Raw genomic sequence first — 22,680 nt, 5'->3', positions numbered from 1 at the left:
AAAACACAGGAATAGCTGTATGATAGTTCTCTTTAATAGCAAATTATTTTAAAAATAAAGCAAAAACAAGAAAACAAGTCTTAAAAAAAAGCCTCAGAATTGTTGCAGATAAGCTTAATAAAATAACATTATATAAGCTTAACAAAATAATGTATTTCTCAAGTAAAACTGAGCTAAGCCATCACACACAGCAGATCCAGACAGAAAAACGATTAGCAAGACCACCTGTATGTTTCTTGTTTAATTTCTACTTTAACATCAGAATTATTTGTTAGGCACAAACTAGTTTCTTTAAATAAAAGAACCTGATACAAAATTCATTTTGTCAGTGTTGTAAGGTGAATGATAAAATGGTTATATCTCCATTTCAAAAAAGTCTGATTTGCTCTTCTGAAGAAATATAACCTGTCTTTCTTACAAGAAAACAGAGAGGAAAACATTTTAAAAGATGAATAACACCTCATAGGATTTAGTGTTCCTGTGAAAGAAAATTATAACATTAGATCGTACTAGAATTTAGTTTAAGCTTTTAAATTTTTCTTATTGATATCTGTAAGTCTTTTGAGCATGGAAAACACCAAACTTTTGGGTAAAGGGAAGAAATGACAGAAACTGTTGGCGGACAGAAGTTATAAATAGAAACAAAAGAGAGAAAAGTATCACCACACAAATCCATCCAGGTTTTCTAAATACGGTTTCTAGGTGCGACATTTTGAAGCATATATATACATATATATAAAAATAAAAATATACATGTATATATATATATATAGCTCATATATATAGCATATTTTTGGGTGTTGATTTAACTTCAAACTGTTGAGGATGAAGAACACGTCAGAGACTGTTAGTCCTTATCTGCAATAGTATGACAGTAAGTAGAGTCCTGTGTTTGGTATACCCACTAGCTTCTAGAGAAGAGCCCATTCACAGTAATGTCAAAACAAGATTACTGTAATTTGTCTTGATTCAGCAACACATTGAAGTCCAGCTTACAGGGAAGCATATGAGCTGGTCAGCTCCAAGTGAGCAGTGATGCAGCATCAGCCACTTTCCTTGGTCAGCTCTGCACAGAAGGTTCAGCGGGCAAGTTTCCCCCAAGCTCCCCAAGGAGACAGTGCCACCTTTTTTGGCTGGTTAAGTACTGTTTAAGGGCTTTTAATTCTACTGCATATATTATTCCAGTGCAGAATTAACTATAAAGGCATCTGTGTCATTTTTCCTCACTATCATGTCCAGTTATTTTATTCATTCTAGTTTATGCTTGTTTGGTTGGTTGGTTTTTTACTTCTGTTTAACTATAAATGTCTTTTTAAATCTCAGTGAAACCAAGTATATTTATTTGCTGTCTCAAATAAAGGAAGCATACATAAAGGAAGCATTCCTCAAGAGCTTGGCTAAGTTAGGAGCTGATCACAAACGTAATATTCCCTCCAGTCTTTGTCAGTTGGCTCAACAAAAGACACAGGTTTCACAGACATCTCACAGAGATACCACAGGGCAAACTGTTCTAACCCTGTTCATTTAGTTTTTAACATTATGTCTTTTAGATTTACATTGCCAATACACAGAAATATGCTGACAGATCTCTACATATTTCTATCCCATTGGAAAAATATATTTAATAGCTAGTACCGAAAGTGAAGATGTTTGTATGAGTTTCAGCCACGACAAGTGGTTCTTCACATTCCTCAAACAGTGCTTCAAGTTCAATTTGTTCATAAATTTAATTCTTGTCTTAATGGCATGAAATCAACAAAAATGAGATTTAGTTTCTTGTAGTAATAATTTACTAGTATTAGCGATCAAGAAACCCAGTATTTCTTTGTATAATTAATGAAATTATGCTAAGGGCTGTATTTCCATGAACTACAAATTATTCCCATTACTAACAGAGAAATGATAAGAGTGATGGAATTGGGGTCACTAAGAGAACCAACACTGTGGATCAATGCCTTATTGACTAATGCGTACTAAGCCACAGCCCAGCAGGCGACAGCTCCTGCTCAAAAGGATGACACTTCCAACCATTAAGGCCATGCAAAGGGTTCATAAATGCAGCAATTGTTCCTGACTTTCACAGAAAAGTGGTCGGCTTATCCTAATGTGTCACATATAAAATGGCTCCATTGACAGCAATGGTTTCATGGGAATTTCAGTCTGAATCCAGGCCTGTTCTTTTTTTTTTTTATTTCACTAATAAATTAAATTTCACATAGACTGAATTACAAATCCATCCAAATTCAACTTTTTAAACTAATCTACTTTTTTGTTCACTATGATAACAACTCACTGTTTAGTGAATCAGTGCAGGACAATCAACAAAACTTTGTGCTTTAAATGGAAACTACTTGCAGTAGTGCAGGCTATCTACATAAAGGCACAGTGCTAAATCAGTACTGTTTATGTATGCAAAAACTAACGATTCTCATTAATATATTGAAAATTCACTATTTAGTAACATTAAATCTGGCACCTCGTGATAGTACACCATTTTCTGTGGGCATAAGTCCATTAATTGAGGAACATATTCTAATTATATCTTAATGTTATGCCTGGAAATCATACATATTATGTGGAATTTTAAAGGAAAAATTACATATGTCCTCATTAAATGTAAAAATTGTTTCTTTTTTCTGAAAAAATATGTGAAGAAGTTTTCACATTGAATTTGGGTAGGTTTTCTGCCTTTCCCTGGAACAGTGTAATTTTTGTGGTTATTCCATTACTGCTAACTAGCTCATATCACAGAATAGTTCGTTCATTATTTCTAGTACTACTATACAGTACTCTTGTATTTCCCCCCTTAAATCCTATCAGAAAATCTCACCGTGTAAAAATAATTCTATGTTCTTCTAGTAGCTACTAATGCTTGTTTTCTATCAGTCCATATAGCATTATCATCTCGATACTCATTATGTAGGTACTCGACCTGCCTTCCTATTACTAGTTATCAATCACAAAATATAACCTGCTTTATATTTAAAGTATTATAATCTTTCATTTTCTGCTCATTACTTTTTTCCTATCTATGCAACTGCTGCATAGTCATTGCTCTGGTCATTCTTTTCACTTTCCTGTGGGCTGGTGATTGTCACCCTTGGAGTTGTGGATGTTTTTTCACGATGGGAATCAACCTAGAGAAAAAGGACACGTACTGTTAATATCATTTGGTATCAAAGATTTGCCTTCATTTCAATACAGTATTAGCACTTCATATTAAAATTTCCACAAGGTATCCTTAATGTAAAAAATGTTTTCCAAGAGTGATCGTGTTAAAATTTTTATTTACTTTATACTTATATACCTTCCAAAGGAGAAAGTGCTCAAATTAGAGGTTTCCCCCCTACAGTTCTTTCAGCGAACATCAGTTACCCACATATCCACTTCAAGTGAATGCTCACTTAATTTCTCCACTTCCATAAATACTTCAGCTTTTCTAAAAATAAATAAAAAAATTAATATATCAAGCACAGAAGAAGTTCAGGGCCCAAGAAAATGTCATGTTACTCAGCTCTCTTAATTGAAAAATGTTCTCGTGTGTCATACAGAAACAGTTACAAAGTGTGAGAAACCGTTCCAAGTGTCACAAGAAGCAGAGGAAGACTGTTTTTCAGCAGCCTATAGACAGGGAATATGTGGCAATTTGTTCTGCTTCTGATGCTCAAGAATCCCACTCTTCCCAGATCTGGATTCTCCCTATCAAACAAAACACTTTGTTTCCCACATTCTGTTAGCTGGTCAGTTCATGTGACAGTCAGGGCAGTCCACTTTATTCTTCTGGGCTGCATCCCTCCATTTAAGCCAATGGCATGTTACCATGTATCTTAAATTAACAGAATATTTGCTTTTAAACTGACTAAAGCCCCTTGCTTTAAAGATCTTGTTCATCTCCACTGTATTTTCCAATTTCTAAGAAAAGGAGATGAAACTTCCACAAAGCAATGGCAAAAGCCCTTTATGAAATGCAACTTCTGTGAAAGTCAACTCATCAAAATAATGAGGCACTGTAGTGTCATGGACACACCCTTCTGCTCTGTCCTAAAAGACAAACTAGTATGGAAATATATAATGACTATGCTTTTCTGGAAATTGCAGGGATTTTTCTCATTAGTTTTTTCAAAATTCAGCATTATAAGGAAAGCAGGAGATACAGATTCATCAAATATCGAGAAACATCTGCTTTCTCAGTTGGAAGGCATATAATGTAATTATTGATGTAACTGATCTATACAGATGGAAATCAATTTTTCTGCAACCCAAAGTTCTCATAAATGCTCTCAGGACTTTATCAGAGGTGAACTACTTAGATACCAGCTGAGAAGTGTGAGGCTGAGATGAATGAGGAGCAATAATGTAAGAACAACAGTTTGAAAGACTAAACACTCACCTGGTTCTGACTGCCAGAATCCTCTTTTATTTCTTCTTCCGGCTGAAGATCATCTTGGTAGTTCAAGTGCTCCATTCCCTCACCATCTTCTTCATTGTTCTTGCCATTTAAATGGATAAGTTCCTCTTCTTCCGCTTGGTCAACATTCTCTGTTTCTTCTGCTTCACCTTCAAAATTTTCACTTAATTTCTTTTTATTTTTTTCCCCTTCACTTCTTTCTTTAACACTTTCCCCACTTTTCTCTCTGTTCACTTCTGGATATTCTTCTCCTTCATATGCCTCTTCTCCCTTGTCATTTTCCTCTTCTACATTTTCTTCTTCATCGACAGTTTCTGCTGGTCTCTGGTGAAAGGAAAAGGAGCAGCATTATGAGGTATTTTAAATCAGAATGCTCCATGCAATTCTGAAATATAACAGACATCAAATTCACAATTACATCTTTACTGGGGAGTAAGTGTGCTAATTTGAGGTCTGTCTACATGGACAAAAAAAAATGTTCCTGTACTTACAGTTTTATTCTACATTTAAAAAATGTGTTGGTGAGATTTAAATTGGATCAATCCATTTGAACACACTCAAAACAACTGGAATGAGCTAGATTTTATCAATACTTCAACAGCTTACTCTGTTGCAGTTATCCCAGGTTCTCTTTCTAGCATTTAGTACATACTTGTTTGTAAAATCCTGTTACAATAAAATATCGTACAGCGCTAGCCCACAAACTGTTTCCCAAGAAGCATTTTACCTATGGACCAGGCCATGCCATGTCATTTGGTCCTGTTGTGCAACCTGTCTTCTTTGCATACACAGAAAAAGTAGCTAGAGAGATGAGGCAGACCTACAAATGGTCACTTCCGTAACATCGTTCCCCTTCCCAAAGACTCCTCTGTGGAATGGCATGATTAGGATTTGTTTAACATTTGGCAGCAGTTTTTTTCCTACACAGAGTCAGAGGAACTAGACAGGAGGAACAAGATCTTGTCTCATATTATAGAAGAGTTATCAGAAACTCACTATAGATAAAGCTGCTAGCAGCATCATTTCATGGCAACCTGGAAGACTGATGCACATACCATCTACTTTTTGTCATTGTTCTTCCAGTTTCAGCTTTGAAGAGCCACCTGACTATTTGGTGAACCAATGTCCACACTTGCCAAGACTACTTATGTACTTGTGCTAAGGTATGAATGAAAATAAAGTGAAAAAAATCCCACAGGAGAAACAAGGTGTCAGCGTCCCACACAGCCTCATCAGACTCTAAATCTAAAGCAAACAAGCTGAGACTAATAGATTATCTCTTAATCAAAACTGTTTGGAATTTTACTGTCATTAGTAGCTCCTTTCTGCAGGCAGCTATCTGCTACAGACATGTAAGTTATGTCTTCTAAAAATTTCTTTTCCTCACTAATACTAACATTTCAAAAGAAATCCCTCATCACCTTCAATGTATTAGTAAAAGCCAGTTCAGCAAGACCAAGAATTGATTGAAGCCTCTTGATGAAACATCTTGCTCTTGCTTTAGTATCCGAGTAGCAACATAAGACAACATTATTATGCCAGTGCGCAATGCCACATTGGTACAGCTTCAAAAAGCACGAGTTATTGTGTTGTAATAATCCATAGAATGACAAATTACTAGAAATACTACATGGTTACCTGATCAGGTAAATAATGGTTCCATAAGTGATTTTTGAAGTACAGTAGTTTCTGTGTGTTTTTTATTGCAGCTTTCCTGACTCACTTTCATCTGGTAACATCAAACCGGCCTTATTACCAGTAAAATAAAAATTTAACATGCCAAGTCTTTACAGAAACCTTCAAAGAAGGCACCATCCAAAGCAAACATGAGACAACCTTGGTAACCAGCAGCACATAAAGCAGCAAAGAATCTGTAGATCTATAAATTCTCAGAAGTTAGACATTATCTACTAATTCGTTTTCAGTCTGCTAAGGAAATTAGGAGCTCTGGATTCTGACTAGAAATAGGGGAGAGTGGTACAAATTAAACACATCAGACACCCCTAGTTAAAAGTGTGATTGCTTTTACTTAGTGACACCTGCTTGCTATGACATTACAAACACTAAATGAAGAGAGGATATGAAAAGAAGAAAAGTCAATACAGACTGTCTCAGTTAACCGTTGTAGTCTATCCAAGATATTCTAATTTCCAGCTTTTTTTTGCTGCCTGATAGTGGATACAAACTGAAGAGTACATATGCCCTTGCCTGCACTGTTTTAGTATGGTGGCTCCTTCTGGACTGCAGAAGAAATTGCATAGACTTTATGCCATGGGGTAAAATCAGCATATGTATACTGATTGATACACTTTAACTGGTTTCACTGCCGTGGAAGTAGTCTTTAGCATGGAAGCACAATGGATGTTTGAGGGGCAGTAACTTCCTAAAGTGCTGCACTAGCTAGACTCATTTGACCTTATGTGTCTAAAATAGGTGTGGATGCAAATTTTTTAAGAGTTAAATCTGAGCAACATAGAAGACAAACAAAGCATTATTGAATTGTACCCAGAAACTCATTGGAAGCTCACAGGGAACTGCCATGAAATAACATTCAAACTTCAACTAATTTAACTTGACCAGTCAAGCTGGATTGCCTGAAAAAATTATAGTACAAAACAGGATCAGTAAAACAAATCCCATCCATGCAAGTATAATGCTTTTACAGTAACTGAAAATTTCAAGGTAGCTGAACATATTACTACAATGGTTATTACTACTACAGACAAAAATAATGTTTTCAGCTAATAATTGAAAAGCGAAATGCATTCTTCATTTAATCTTCTTTTAAGATGCACTACAAAAGACTGGACATTTCAAACAAGTTAAAAATCAATACTGATCCAGAGGTAAAGACCTTTCACAAGGTAATCTAAAATGCAGTATGGTTCCCACTGCATGCAGAGTCATATGTAGACTTTGAAATGTGAATATGACCACAGACTATGCATATCAGAATGCTCAGCAGACCTAAGACAGGACTGTACGGAAGGAACTGAAGGCCAAAATCACCCACCAAATCATACATTTCTCTTCACATTAAAAAAAAGTTTCACACTTTCTACTGAGATCTTATTGATCTACTAGCTATGCATAAATCATAATTTTCTATTTTAAGTACACCTTGGATTATTATCATTCCTCCTATAGCCAGAACTACTCATAATAAGGTTTCTAATTTTGCCTTTTGTATGGTTGAAAGAAAATAGGACATAACCTTTTTTGCATTCCTGGCTGCATCTTTTAAGTGAAGGTGATGCTTGTGCAGTTTCACAGTTGAATACATGTTAGTTAAAATAACTAGTTTTCAAACCAAACCTTTAGGAATATAAGAACAATTCTTTGCTTATCATGGACTAGCAGTAAAAAGACTCACTGACAAAAGACTTGTATATGTATATTGAAAAGCATATTCAACCAAAGGTACATAGAAAAACTGAAGTAATTCTCAACTTTACACTGGAAACATGAACCCAGCTTGCCTTCCAGAAACCTCCTGACAACTAACAGGTTGATAAGGAGCAGAGCCAATTTCATTTTGCATTCAAGAAGTATGATTGCTCAACAGTATTTTTAATCTCAGCAAAACCAGTGCGTTTTAAAAAGAAAGATACATTCTAATTACACTCATCATGCCATCATTCATTAAGAGCTACATTACCAAATGCCATCATCATTCAAAAGCAGTAAGTCAGGAAATCTTCAGACATGGAAGTGTTTGGCTTTTCCTCTAGGGATGCTAATGTGACCTCTCAGAAGGTTTATATATGACTGATACTCAAAAGTACAGTATCACAAATCATTTAAGGTAGAAATTATTTTGTACCATTAATGTAAAATGTAATTTTGCTTTATTGAAATAATTTGGAAAAGTTTACTTGGCTAATGGTCACAGCAGACAAACAACCAAGTAGACAACAAAAATCTTAATGGTCACAAATACCAGCATGAATACATCTCACAAATGCAGCAATAGGAACACTTAACTTTGATTGCACCAAACCTCTCCAGAACAGAGCTGCCCCTTCTCCTACTCAGTCAGGAATGTTTTGTAGCAGCACTGCACAGATTCCAACAGCGAAACATTTTGTTCCTGAATCAGATAGGGTTGCTAAGTGACAGCAGCCCTCTTCTCTTCCACATCATTTATAAAACCCCGGCTCTTAAAAACAAGCAAATGAATACTTAAAGGGTTCAATCGTCTTATGCTTCCCACATAGTTCCCATATCCCCACAAAATGCACTGTTGTTCCTGAAAGCAAAACATTTAAAGTCCAACATTTTTATGAGATGGATGCATCTTTTTTTTTTTTTTTTACAACAAATGCAGCACCTGAGTCCATAGAGTCTAATTTTTCATAATAGCATAGCACCCAAAAGTCCAACTAGAATAAATGGAAACTAAAGAACTTGAAAGTGTAGAAAGTGTTCTTTCGAAACTCCCTTCATTAGTGTCATTGTGTGTTAACTGGAAGCATACATAATTCCTTAATCACAAGACATCCATGACAGAGAAGACAACATCTTTGAGTACTGCCTTCTGGGACCCCAAACGTAAGAGGGATACAGACCTGCTGGATCAAGTCCAGAGGACCACAAAAACAATCACAGGACTGGAGCACCTCTCCTATTAAGACAGGCTCAGAGAGTTGGGGTTGTTCAACCCGGAGAAGGCTCCAGGGAGACCTTATAGCATCTTCCAGTTTCTAAGGAGGCCTACATGAAATCTGGAGAGGATCTTTTTACAAGAGCCTGTTGTGAAGAGAACAAGGGAGAATGGCCACAAACTGAAAGAGGGCAGGGTTAGATTGGATATTAGGAAGAAATTCTTTACTGTGATGGTGGTGAAGCACTGGAAGAGGTTGCCTAGAGAAGCTGTGGATGCCCCATCCCTGGAAGTGTTCAAGGCCAGGTGGGGACTCTGAACAACCTTGTCTAGTGAATGAAAGGTGTCCCTGCCTGTGATGGGGAAGTTGAAATGAGATGATCTTTAAAGTCCCTTCCAATCCAAACCATTCTTTGATTTTATGATCTGACCATGCAATCAGATCTTTAATTTTCTAATATGTACCTATGTCAAGAATATTCATCTCCACCTATTTCACTGACACTTATGTTTATTTTTTCCCATAACATTTTGCATGTGTACATTCAAATTTCACTTCCTAAAATACAGTATGATCTGCTGAGCATCTCTTTAGATAATAAGACTGTTAAGCATTTAAAAAGAAGTCCTACTGAGGCTGCAAAAATACAGAAATAATTTTTTTTCCAGAAACAGATTCTTCCATAATGAATTAAAAATGCCCTATAAGTTAAGCAATTTGAGAAACTGTCTCCACTAGGATTGCTGGATTTTTTTGAAGACAGAGGTATACAGAGAGAGGAAACTTTTTTTTTTTAAATGGTATCAACACTAGTTTTACAACAGAACTGGGTTTACAGGCTTCATTCAGAAGAAGCGAAGACCCTCCCCCACTGTTGGCCAGAGAGGCCTCTTAAGACAAGATCAGACCTTGCTGCTATAGCTTAGAAATCAGTCACTCAGTGCAGAAACAGAGGGAAGATCCCTCTTCTCATTCTGAACTGGAAGGAACCAATCAGACTAAGTTTCCCTATCTCACACAGACAAACAATAACAACATTAAGTGTAAATCAGTGGAGCTGAAAGAAGAACATGCAGTGGAAAATCTTATCTGCTGGCTTGTCAGCACTCAAAATTCATAAGGTTTAAATTACAGCTGCATCATTTGTAGCAAAATTTGAGCATAAAATGTTCTTTCTGCATGTGTTCTTTCCAAATGCCATTTTGAAGTCCTTACTAATGTAGTGCAAAATGTTTCCTCATGAAAAGTTGTAGCCCTTTTAATGAAAGAATGTATCTTCAAGCAGACAGTCTGTTTTAATGTTGAATCAACGTAAAGTTTAATATTTTGCCTTTGGCAAGAGGGAAGATAAACATTCTGCTCACTGAGGTGAATCTTGGGTCTCTAAAGCAAAATGTATACCATGTAATGAAAACTGCAAATGAAAGGTGCAAGTTTTCTGCTACTGATGATACACTCCAGCCCCAGCTCACCTAGGGGAGATACACAATCTCACATCACAGCCCAGGAAATGGGGAATAATGAGTGGAGGACTCCATTAATCAGTGGACATGTCTGTAATAGTGTAAGCAAATGGCTAAGGAAAGAACCCAGAGTGTGAACACCTACAAAAAAACCCTAAAAAAGTGCCTGTTAGACAAATTTATCATCCAATGATTTTTACAAACAAACACAGAAAGAGAGAAGGAGATGGGGATGATGAATCTGGAGGGAAAAAACCCCAAAGAGCAAAACAAAACCAAAACAGAAACAGACTCTTTCTACACAACTTACATCATAATAGCCAATATCATATACCCCATGGCAAAGCAGGCTGGCACAACAACATGCCTGAATTCCTTATAGAGGTCATGCACTGGATAACTTCATATCTTATAACACTCATGCTTACTCCACCTCCCAACAGCTCAGCATGGGAGAAGAACAACCATGCTTATGGAAAAGGATAAACCAGTGCAAACTTGCAGTGTTATTTCAATATTATTACTACAAACTGCTGCTTTTGTATTTCACAACTTATATAGAACTGAAGAAAAAGTAGTAGTTTTTTTCTGAAAGCCTTACAAGTTATAAAAGTTTCTATCTCAGAGTTACTTTGGATATATTTATATTATTAACAGAAAACTCAAATAACACACTTAATTACCATCTCCAGTAAGAAACTTGTATTGTTTTGCTGCCTCACTATCAAGAATAGCAATAAACCCACCTTGTTCCCTTGTTATTTGCACAATTGATTTCATAGTCTGTCATCAGTTCCCACAAATGTTGACACAGTGATGTAAACAACCAACCTGGAGTAAGTCTGCATGTCAAAAGAAGAAACTATCCATTTTGTATTTGGAAGCTGAAGTCTCGGTACAGAATATAGAACAGAAGGGTCTAGTTTGGTTTAAGGCAAAATAGTGATTTTTTCCTCCTTGATGTTCAATTACAACTGTCAGTTAGTCTAGAGTAAAGCAAATCCTGTCCTTTTAATGTGTTTTCAGCTGGCAGACAGCATTTTATAGAGCAGGACATAAGCGAATGTCTAGCCAGTATTACACTAAGCTTAGTTAATGGCTAATCTGGCATTTGTTCAACTGTGTACTTCAAACAGCAAGACGGAGAAGGTGCATAAAAAGAAAAAAAGACGAAGCTCTATCTTCACCACCTCATTTATGTGCCTGATGGAAATGATAGCCTATTAGAAGTGTCAGCATTCTAGTGAAAGCTGGCATGTAAATATTTATGCATTATGCAAGATAGTCAAGCCCTGACTGGCTGTCCTTTTCCATATTTCTAGCAATAACAGAAACTGTGGTGCAGATAAGAAAAAGCTGTAAAAGCTTTACAACACAGAATTTAAAACAATTTAAAATGGTCATTAATAAGAACCTGAACATGTACAATGCTAAATGCTTCCAAGGTTTGAGTGACCTCAGTTATCAGGGAATAAAAAGTACTCCATGCTGCTCAGAAGGACACAGATTCTTGCCAGATTACCTAGGAAACTGTACATGAAGTTTTAATGTTATAACTAAACCATGGCTTGAATTGCAATAAATTTTGGTGCTTTGTTTGGCTTTTATGAAAATATGAAAATTAGATTATTCATTGTGCATGACTGATATTTAATTTTGTTTTTTTCCCTCAAACACACCTGCTACCAGTTCCTTGTCCAGTAGCAAAATCTGTTGGAAGCAGTTGAAAAATATTTCCATTTTAGGATGATGAATGGACCCTGGTACATGAGCTTAGATGTATCGAGCAAGGTCTGAGCACTGCAAGCTTGCCAGCACATCTGATGCTTACTGGCAACTGTATCAACAGTTCCACTGCCAAACACAGAAGTGGTAGCAGAGAGTTAACTATTCCCCCCTCCCTAGGGATGGTCAGCATGCGCTGACCGAGGCAAACTGGTCAGACACATGGCAGAATGGGCAGAGCTATTGCCTGTGCTGTAGGATCTCCGTGGAGAAGTAAGGCAGCTGTCTCCAGGGTTGGATTTCATAAGAATTGCAGTCAACCTAAAAACTAAGGCCTGACAACCAAAATTACACTGTCAAATGTTTTAGTCTACCCAGAGGAATTCTTTACGCACCTTCAGAGGCCAATAAACAGGCTAATCACTTCTCAATTTGATTATTACACTGCCAAGATCAGGGCAGGATATGCTTCAGGATGTCATAAGAAACAAAGATTAAGACAAGAGGCAGCACATTCTTCCCCAATGTCAGTACTATCAGTGCAACAGTACACATCCTAATTATCACAACACCTCACAAGGACAACTTCAATTTACAGGGCTGATGAGCCCAATGGTGTTTAGCATATAAGTCTTTGAGGCTGGGGCTGGTATTTGCTGTAAAAAGACGCAGCTGTAGCATTTCTTATATCAGGGACCAGGACAGTCATGCTCTTGTTGCCTCTTTCTATCACCTGATTCATGTGTCTTCAAGAACAACGTCTATAAAATAGCTGAGCAACACTTCTTCCCATTAAAGTGACTAAATCCTGAGAAAGATCCATTTTAGAAACAGGAGCCTAAAATAAAATGGAGGGATCCATTACTTTTTTTTAGATGGTATGCTGTCATTCTTCAAAATGTCTAGAAAGGTCATAAAATATCTAATTTCCCCTCAGGCATTTTTTAGAAAAGCAGAAGACAAGCTAAATGTATATATGTCTAGTATTCTTTTACCCAGTACAAATAGAGGGCAGTGGTCTCCAAAAAGTTTAGATACCATACCCATATCAGTAAAATCTTTTTGAGTATGAATGTTTGTTTATTTATTTATAAATATATAAATTTATAGATTTATAAATTGTGTACAGCTGAAGTTCTAACATTTCTTTCTGTATCCCAGTGGAGTGTCTTGCACACCTCTGGGCTGTGCACACTCCACTTTGAAGAATACTGCTCTAGAGATCATCTACACCAGTGTCTATTGCATTGGCTTCAAAGCAAAAAAAAATTGCTTATTGTTACTAAAACTAAACTATCTGGTTTAGATTTTAATATCATTCAAGACAAAGATTCTCCACTCTCTTTGAACAGGAAAGTGCTTACAGTTCTCTCTGTTGGAAACACATCCAATTAGAATTTGCCTTGCTGTAAGTTTTGACCATTGCCTCATCCTTTTGTTGTGCAACACAGAGAAAAGCCTGGCTCCATTTTCTCTGCTGCTCCATCTGTAGCTTCAGAGAGCAGTTTGATCTGTCTCCTTCCATGACATCATCTGTGTTACTGATGAACATGTTAGAAGTCTCAGATCCAGTAACAAACCTTGAGGACCACCATCCATAAAAAGGTGCCAGTTAAATCTCAACCAGCTAACGTTTTAAGTCTCACCAAACCAGCCAGTTTCTCATCCACCTTGTAGCCCATAAATCCAGCCCCTACATCCCTTAAGCATATCTTCCTCACCAAATCTACCATGCTTCTTCCAATTTCTCCTACAAATATGGAAGTCTACACCGAAGGCAAGATAAATGACAATAACTGCACTCCCTTCACCCACAGAGACAGTCATTTCATCACTAAGGCAATGAGGTTGGTAAAGTATGATTTCTCCATAGTAAATCCATGTTGATTATTCCCAATCACATGCATTAGTTTCCATTCATCAACAGGCTTTGGCCTGCATATCCAGGCAATGTCTCTATAATGCTCTTTAACAGTCCATCCCCTCTTCTGTCTCTTTTAGTATGAAGTCAGAAGTCCTCTCTTCAAATTGACCTCCTGTTATGCCTGCTTGTTTCCTTGCACAATGGGGATAGTTCTTGTGCTCTGAGGAAGATTCCCCTGGAAATCACTCAGACTTCCCATACTCCTCTGCACTTCAGGGCAGCCTCACACAGGATCCTGCCTGCCAGTTTCCCAGTCAAGCCAAAGTCAACTCTCCTGAAGTCTAGGATTTTTATTTCGTTATTTTCCATCCCCACTTTCTTCAGGGCCTTTATCATCTCATGGCCAGTGCAACTTAGGCTGCCACTATCACATCTCCAACCAGTTTCTACTTATTCATGAGTAGCAAATGCAGCAGAATACCTCTCCTAATCACGTCTTTTATTACCTACATCAAAAAACTGTCTCCAACACACTCCAGAAATCTCCTGGATTGTTTATGCTCCATCAGATTGCCCTGAGTAATCAAAGTGTATTTACAAACTATTATCTTTAACTCCCTCCCATTTGTTTACAGTCTCAGATTAACAACCATTCCTCAGTACTGAGCTGACCCCCAGAAAGTCAGAATGCAACAACTTGTGGACTGGAAAAAAAGTTGAACAAGTTGGCAAATTCCTAAAAACACGTAAGATGAAAAAGAGGGCTGTCTTGTGAGCAATTCATTAGCATAAAAAAAAGGTAGTTTTTCAGTAAATAACTTGAGCAGTTCTACTCTCCACTTCATTGGAATAAGCTTCAACTTACCTATTTCCTGTATTATTTCAGTTCACAGGAGTTTCTTTTAAAAACAAATTAAAGTAAAACAAAGGGGATATAATCTTATTTCTAGTTATCAAGACCTGTTCATTGCACATAAATCTTAAGATTAAAAAACTGGCCAACTAAGTACCATATTGCTCCAACAAAAGAAAGTGCTGTCAGCTTTAACAAAAATCAGATAAATGCATGCCTGTTTGTGGTTCAGGACTGGAGGAATACCACTCTACCAGTTTAAAGAGACTGCAATTCAGGTGAATCTATTTGGTAGATTGTAACAGCAGGGATTCTCTAAGGCTCTATAAGGGCACTCAGAGCAGTTCTGAAGCTGATGAAAAGGTAACAGACATTTGACATATTAACAGAGAAAGGAAGATTTGCTAAAGCTTCCATAAAAGATGTATCATTGAGCTTACAGTCATCCCCACAGAATTATGCTGTACACTTGAAAGAAATTGAGGAAAGAAAAACAACACACAATCTGTAATCCTAAAAAAAAAAATAAAAATAAAAAAGACACTTATTTAAAGCTCAGTCAATACCTGGTCCAGTGGAACTTCTACAAGAGTATCTTCATCTTCCTGCACTTCAACTGCCCCCCAGGTTTCAGACCCCTCTTCTCTGGCTTTGTAAATATCTTCACCTACAATGGGAAGGATACAGAGTAGAAAGAAGTCCAATGGTGACACTGTGTGGCTCAACTACTGAACTGCATATTCAATTTTGCTTCTGAGAACATGTTTCTGAGCTGACCCATTATACAGTTCTTTTAAGGAAGACTTCAATCGCCCATCATTTACAACTCGTTTTTTTTCCTTTTAACAATAAATACATACTACACCATTCGGGGAAAGAAGAAGGAAAGGTAAAAGGAAAGGGAAAGGGAACAGGGACTGAACAAAGCCCTGGATCTGAAGTTCTTTCACTTCTGGCAAAGGTTTAGAGTGAATCTGACCATAATACATTACAACAACAACATATTACATCTGTTTCTACAGTCAATTATAGTACCCTGTAGTAATTAGCCTTATAACATACATCTATCAAAAATTTCAGGCTCTGAATCAGCAACAAACATGCTGAACCAGGACAGGATTAAAAGGCTAAAATTAACAGAAACAGCTGGGATTAGTGCTACTAGTGCTACTCCCCACCCTTGCATACATGCAAGTAGAATTATGGTTGAAACTCCACATCCACATTATAAAAACAACTACTCCTAGGTAACAAGGTTTAATGGTTACAACTATATTCAATTTAGTTTAAGTAATTTCTTTCCCCTAAGTGTAAGTAGTAACTAAGGGTATTTGAAGTTTCCAATACAGGTCTTACATTATCAGCTAACTAGGAAAGCGAAGATTGGTACGTACAGAAAACAATTTCCAAGTGACACATGTTCTTCTCTCCCTTCCCTTGAACTGAAAACAGCCCAGAAACTAAAAGCACATGTTACTTCAAATCATCTCTCTCCATCTACCTAGGAAAGATGGATGGTCCTAAGCTAATGTGTCCATATCCAACAAAATATGTAACTACAATAAGAATGAGGAAAAAATATTTCTGCTGGTTTTGATTGCCTCTTAGTTCTTCATAAAAAGATGTGAACTTGATAATATCAATTAACCATGCAAATTGATCTACATTGCTGGACAGTTAAATAAAAAGCTCCAGTGTAGAACTGAACCATTCACAGAACAACTGAAGAGAAAAAAATAATAGACATAACCCCAAATCTTAGAAAAATCCAGAGTTCATCTGCATAAAAAATCAGCACCGACTACTCTGGAAGTTAGTTTTCCAGTTACTTTCTCAACACTATGAGAGCCGAGGAAAGAGTTTACCCTGGGAACAAAATTCTGAGGCAAACCACTGCAAAGGGCTAACTGGAGGGGAGGTGCCAACATATACATAAAAGTCTACTGACAGGCCACTGACTAGAGCACCAGAAATGAAGGTCGTTCTCACAGCCTGAAATAAAGAGGTAGAAATGAGGGAGTCTATGGAACATTGCAGTGATATTCCAAAGTGAGAGAGATTTTTCTGATGGACATAGCAGCTTGAGTTCCTGAGAATGAGTCCTGTTGAAGTCTTCCCACCCCACTCAAAGATCTATTCTATCGTTCTAGCATGTTCTGTTGAAACCAAGGACATCCAATATTTACTAGCAGCATGATATATCTTGGACAATCTATCTGCACATATCTCATTACAGATTGACAAGACTTGTTTGGGGTTTTTTTTTGAAAAAATCACCAATAAAAATACAGCATGGTTGAGAGCAACAACAAAATACATCTGAATGGGTGCTACCTGTACTTTTTCAAATAATCAATGCACTTCACATTTCCATTTTTCTGAGCTCTCTAGGGGACAGAATGTTCTGTTTCCCTTACCTGATATTATCATCGTTGCCTCGCATCATAGACATTTGATTGAGTTATAGATCTCCACTATATCCTGAGAGGAAAATGTAATGAGTTTCTTAAAAGCCACCATGATGATTCTCCTAATTCAAGACTTTCCCTTAAGACCAAAGAAAAAAATCTTGTCCTAGATTCCTTGGGCTCACTGAACTACAAAAAGTTAACTTGGTCTCTGAAAGAACTGCATTTAATATCACCATCATTCCATTTAGACTTGTAATAACACTTTTGCCTTCAATGTCCCCAAGTCTTTCAACCAAAATGGAGATTGTTTGGCCTCTAGAGGTAAAATTATTTTAGTGCAGAGGCAATTCTCGTCAGGTTTTACTCCAGCAGGGCACAAGAAGAAGTACAAGGGAGATGAACAAGTGTTGGCCCGGAGGCCAAATGTACTCAAGAGCTGAGGATTCTCAATTTTAAAGCACTTCTTCTTAGAAGAATAGATAAGCCTCAGGGCTATGCTGAACAACCCAAGCAGACAGACATACAGTATTTTCAAAAAACTTAATCATGAAACCAGGATGGAGCAAGAGAGAGGGAAGAAGACTGTAAGTTTCAGTAAGGAACTATATTTCCCATTTAAAAGAGAGTGCCGAGAAAGGTAATAGCAGGGGGATTTCAACAAGCAAAAACTGAAATCTCCATGGAATTTCCTCCAAGCACTTTCTAATAGGTGCTTGCTCAGAAAGCTGGTCATAAATGAAAAGAAATTAGTTGAAAATAACCCTGAACAACATTGCAGCATCTCTCACGGATACTGCTGTTCATTGTCTTGCACAGAAAGCGCTCTAAAGTGAAACAGTATTCCTGTTCTTTCACAGAGTAAAAATATTATTTAAGGAAAATAAAAAATTTACAACAAAAGGGAAATTAATTATTTACCTCTTCACGAACATAAGAGAATGGAAAGCAAATGTCCAAAATAAATGTATCATTAACAGTCAGGGAAGGAAGAAAAACACTTAGGTCTGAAATGTGCTAAAACAAGTGAAATAAAAAATTACATTAACTGAAATTGTAACACTTGAACAAATAAAAAAATTCTAAAGAAAATGGTAAGGATAGGACAAACACTCTAGTCTTGTTATGAAAAGTGAAAAGAAATACAAAAATTGCAAAATAATTTATATCAAATTAACTCGATTAAATGGATCATTAAGAAAATAGCTTAAAATGTAAACATCGTTTGTGTTGCTACTCTACTTCAGCCAGAAGTATTTACACTTTATGCATGTGAAGCTACAAGTATCTGGAGGAGGGCAGCTGAGTGAAAGGCCAACACATTACTTGTTTATGTGATTCTGTGTCAAGATCTTGTCAGCAGGAGTTTGCAGGCCGCATTAATCACTATTATCACTGCTCTGAGTTATTCCCAAGGAAATGTGTTCGTTTGGGTAACTTTGCCTCATATTTTATAGGTAATACTTCAGAAATGCTTTTTGGTTTAGGAAAACAACAAGGATGAAAAAGTCTTATTGATGCAATATTTCACATCTCTGTCTCCGAATCATTAGTCAGTTTCTACACACGTCTCTAAGGGAGGAAAAAAACAAGATGGTATTTTAGAAAATGCTATAAATTACATGAAGGAATATTTTTGTGAGTCTTCATTCTGTGTTGTTATGGGCTTATATTGCAATCTCTATTGTAGCAGAAATAAGTGGTGTATCTTACTGAAAATTCCCAGCACTTCCATTAGAAGGAACATTTACTACTTCTCCAAACAGTTCATACAATATTGTAGATTAAACATGCTCCTTTTGTATGAGCTAGCTCTGACTTTCTTGTGCCTCCTACTACCTGAGAATTGACCACAGACGGGGCATGGCAACACTGGGGCAGAAGAGCTCTGAAAGGGGTAAGAAAGGAAGGTGCATCCAAGCCTTACATTCAAGCCATGACACACTCTACCCTTTTGCTTCAAGTTGAGTAGAGTATGATGGTAGCAAGGGATTCAAGGGTACTTTGAGCTCCAAAATGTCTCCCCACAGCTTTGCTGACAAGTATAAATCAGAGGATTTATTTTGGTTAGCTTCTCAGTTCTGCATGCCACAGCAAGTGCTGCTTCTGTCAAGAGGCCAAGCAAAATATTATTGAAAGTCTCCTGATCTTCTGGGGGAATATTTTTCCATGGTGTCCAGACAACTGGAAGACATTGGGTTTTTTTAGGTTTTCCCAGTCACTGTGTGAAAACAAACTGTCTTGATCCAAAAATCAGCACTATTTTTTATATCCTGCACAGAGAGAACTTAGGCAACCTAAAGAAAAATTTCCCATTATTTCTAATTATTTTAAAACAGGGTTTTAAAACAGGTTTCATGTTCAGTAATTTGGGAAAAAAAGGGGAAAAAAACCTGTAGAAGGGCAAATAACAGATCACAAGAGGGAAATGCCCAAAAGATTTTGATTAGAAACATTTCACCTGTTACATGTTACTGGTTATCTCAATACACAGACGTTCAGTGGATTGTGCAGTCAATCAATTCAGCATGTACAGAACGAAGCCATGAATTGGAGCATGTATAACTTATCAAACCTTGGCTAAAGTACAAAGATCATTTTCCGTCTGATGCCATTCAGTACTTTAGCTGGAATCTTTTTTCTACACTTTGATAAACAAGAAGGTTATATGACTTTATTAAATACTGATTGATTTATACATTAAACTAACTCATAAGAAATATGTATTTTTAAAATAATTAAGCATAGCAATTAATGGCTTTTATATAAGCTTCTTGTCTAAATGACATTAACTGTAAAACATTTACTCCAGTACAAATTACAACATTATACAGATATTAAAGCATTTCAAATTTTAAATTGATTGAAGTTCAGTAACAGAAATAAAAAAATCATTGTAATAATAGTCTGCCCTGAATATTTTGTGGAAATCTGAGGCATTCACTAACTGCAAGCCCTGTCTGTAAGTAGGGAAGTTAATGTTACTATAAAAAAAATAATGTGACTTACAACAGAGGCTGCCTTATAAAAATAGTAAGGCAAATTAAAAACAAAATGTAAAAAAGAAAAAAGTCGCTCATTAAATTGAATAGTTTGCTATGAGGAATAGGGAAGATGTGTGTTTATGCCTGTGTACAACATAATCTTATATTCTGGTTTTTTGTGTGTGTTTTTTTGTTTGTTTGGGGTTTTTTTTAATTCAAAAGTATCACTTTTGTACAAGGCCCATTTCCAACAAAAATCCAGTGCCTTCATAGTAGCTTTGCATGTGACTTCTATCACCAAAAAGCAATGGAATTGAAAAGCAACTAGTAGCAATATACATAAGAGATTGTTGAGAATATTGAAAAATACATGTTTTTCTTCAGCTGATACTACTGCAGCCTCAAGCTTCTAAGCAATTAAATACTCTGTTCAGAAAATATTGAATTCCTAATACAATTTCACACCACTATAGAACACTGACATATGACTACCTCAACAGAAACTGCAAAAGATGCTTCTAGTAGTTGCCCTTGTATGCAGCAATCTCAAGCAAAGGAAAAGCTGCAAAAACTAAGTAATCTTTTCACATCAACACCTACAAAAATAAAGGACTGAGTGTCATAATACAATGGTTTTTTAATTCCTTCTCCCTATTTTGGTCATTCATCTCATTTATTCTCCATGTTCTTAAGCATCTAATTTATTAATTTATTTAAATTACAGACCATTAAGACCACTTGCATTCTGAAATTAACAAAGCAGTCCTTGTTCAGCCACATCTTTTTTAATTCCATGCCTATTCCATAACACAGCCTTCTCTTGAGTACAGCTAGGTCCTGAGGGCTAAACCATCACAAAACAAATGCACAAGCCCTGAAATGTCTGCCCTGGTCGTCATTCCGAACCAAGCCTCACTACACTTACACACCCTCCTTCAGGGAGTTAAGCAACATGGCTTTCCTGCTGGCAAGTATATATTTGCCCATTTTACAAAGTATTCACTTCACTAAAAGCAAACCCAAAGAAATTCACCATGTGCTAAAAGAAAAAGGCTGCAAGGTTTACCATCACCCTAGCTCCCCACTGGAGTAAGTAAACTCTGGCTTACTATAATTCAGCACTGCAACAATACACACTAACAGCAATAAGGGTTCTCATTTCTTGCCATTTTGTCTCCTACTACACAGGTCCTGTAAAATCTCTGCAAACAAGAGATTTCTTCAGCACCTTTTTTTTGTCTGCTTTGACAACACAGCATTAATATGGTCTATGTTTTAACTAGAGAGAGGTTTTTTAATCCTAGAAGTTGTCAGCAGGAAAACACGAACAATAAAAGTTTTAGCTCACAATGCACAGTTCACATTTGGTGGCCCGGGTTTGCACTCAGGCAAGTTCATAATTTTACTGAAAGCAATTCAGAGCAAGAGTGTTGCCGTATCTGATGTTCTGTGCAGCTTTACCTTTAAATATGGGTTGGCATTTTTCTTCTTTTTTTTTTAGGTAATAACAAAACCAGGAAATTGAAATGACTGCTAACTTCTAAGACCTCATAATACCCAAAAATAGATCTTTAAAACTGTGGAGTGACTCAGCTTATGTCCAGTTATGACTTCCAAATCACAGCGAAAACACAAACTTCACAGCCTATGATCTCTAGAACTTGTTCTATGCTTTGTGTGGGGAGTTACTTCACAAGCCATGAGACCACAACTAAACCATTGTATTTGAATGGAATAGGCTTTAAAAGAGGGTACTACACTCCAAGAATTTTCTGCTACACTCCTGAATTTCCTATTCAACTTCCTAGCTATACTCTTTACAGGATGCTACTCAAGCAAAAAAATTAATAGGTTTGAGGTTTTATGGTGGTTTGTTTGGGGTTTTTTAAAGCTTAAACCAAGCTGCTGATAATTAGATGTACCTTTGATGTCACTTTCATACACACAATTTCTGCTGAACCAGCTGCACTAGTCTAAGCTCTAAACCTCATATTTTTAGTTGCAATTACTATTAAATACAATCTATTCCATGTTATTAAGGTTTCTACCAGTGCAATGAGAACCCAATCGTAACATTAATAGTATGTCTTATATGTTACAAAACCCAAAGCATCAGCTCACAGTCTACTGGATTTGCACTAAGAAATGGTGAATTTAAATCTTGCACAAAGAGCTTTCAACTCTAAGAATTTCTTTAATCATCTTGATTTAAGAGGATTATGACACAGATCGGTTGTAATATGAATGGCATGCTGGTGAACTTCTCAGTGCATAAAAAAAGTAAATTCAAACTACATACACAGTTAGCCCAACTAAACTCAGTTGGAAGATTAAGTTAAGCTTTAAATACACTATATGCATAATTCTTCAG

General features: G+C 36.6%; 1 protein-coding gene across 1 annotated transcript in view; it reads right to left on the bottom strand.

The window, feature by feature from the left end:
- Positions 1–768: 768 nt before the first annotated feature.
- Positions 769–22,680, bottom strand: part of DCDC2 (doublecortin domain containing 2) — a 60,973-nt gene continuing 39,061 nt past the window's right edge. Inside the window, exons 8-10 of the mRNA XM_008919832.3 lie at positions 15,484–15,584; positions 4,391–4,732; positions 769–3,137 (exon numbers count right to left, since the gene is read on the bottom strand). Coding sequence (XP_008918080.2) covers positions 3,030–3,137; positions 4,391–4,732; positions 15,484–15,584 — 551 coding nt within the window. The 3' untranslated portion in view covers positions 769–3,029. The remainder of the gene's footprint in view (positions 3,138–4,390; positions 4,733–15,483; positions 15,585–22,680) is intronic.

Source organism: Manacus vitellinus, unplaced genomic scaffold (genome assembly GCF_001715985.3).
Source record: "Manacus vitellinus isolate BGI_N305 unplaced genomic scaffold, ASM171598v3 scaffold_39_pilon, whole genome shotgun sequence".
Classification (NCBI taxonomy): domain Eukaryota; kingdom Metazoa; phylum Chordata; class Aves; order Passeriformes; family Pipridae; genus Manacus; species Manacus vitellinus.
Note: the sequence above shows the minus strand (reverse complement) of the source record. Positions and strands in the feature narration are given on the sequence as shown.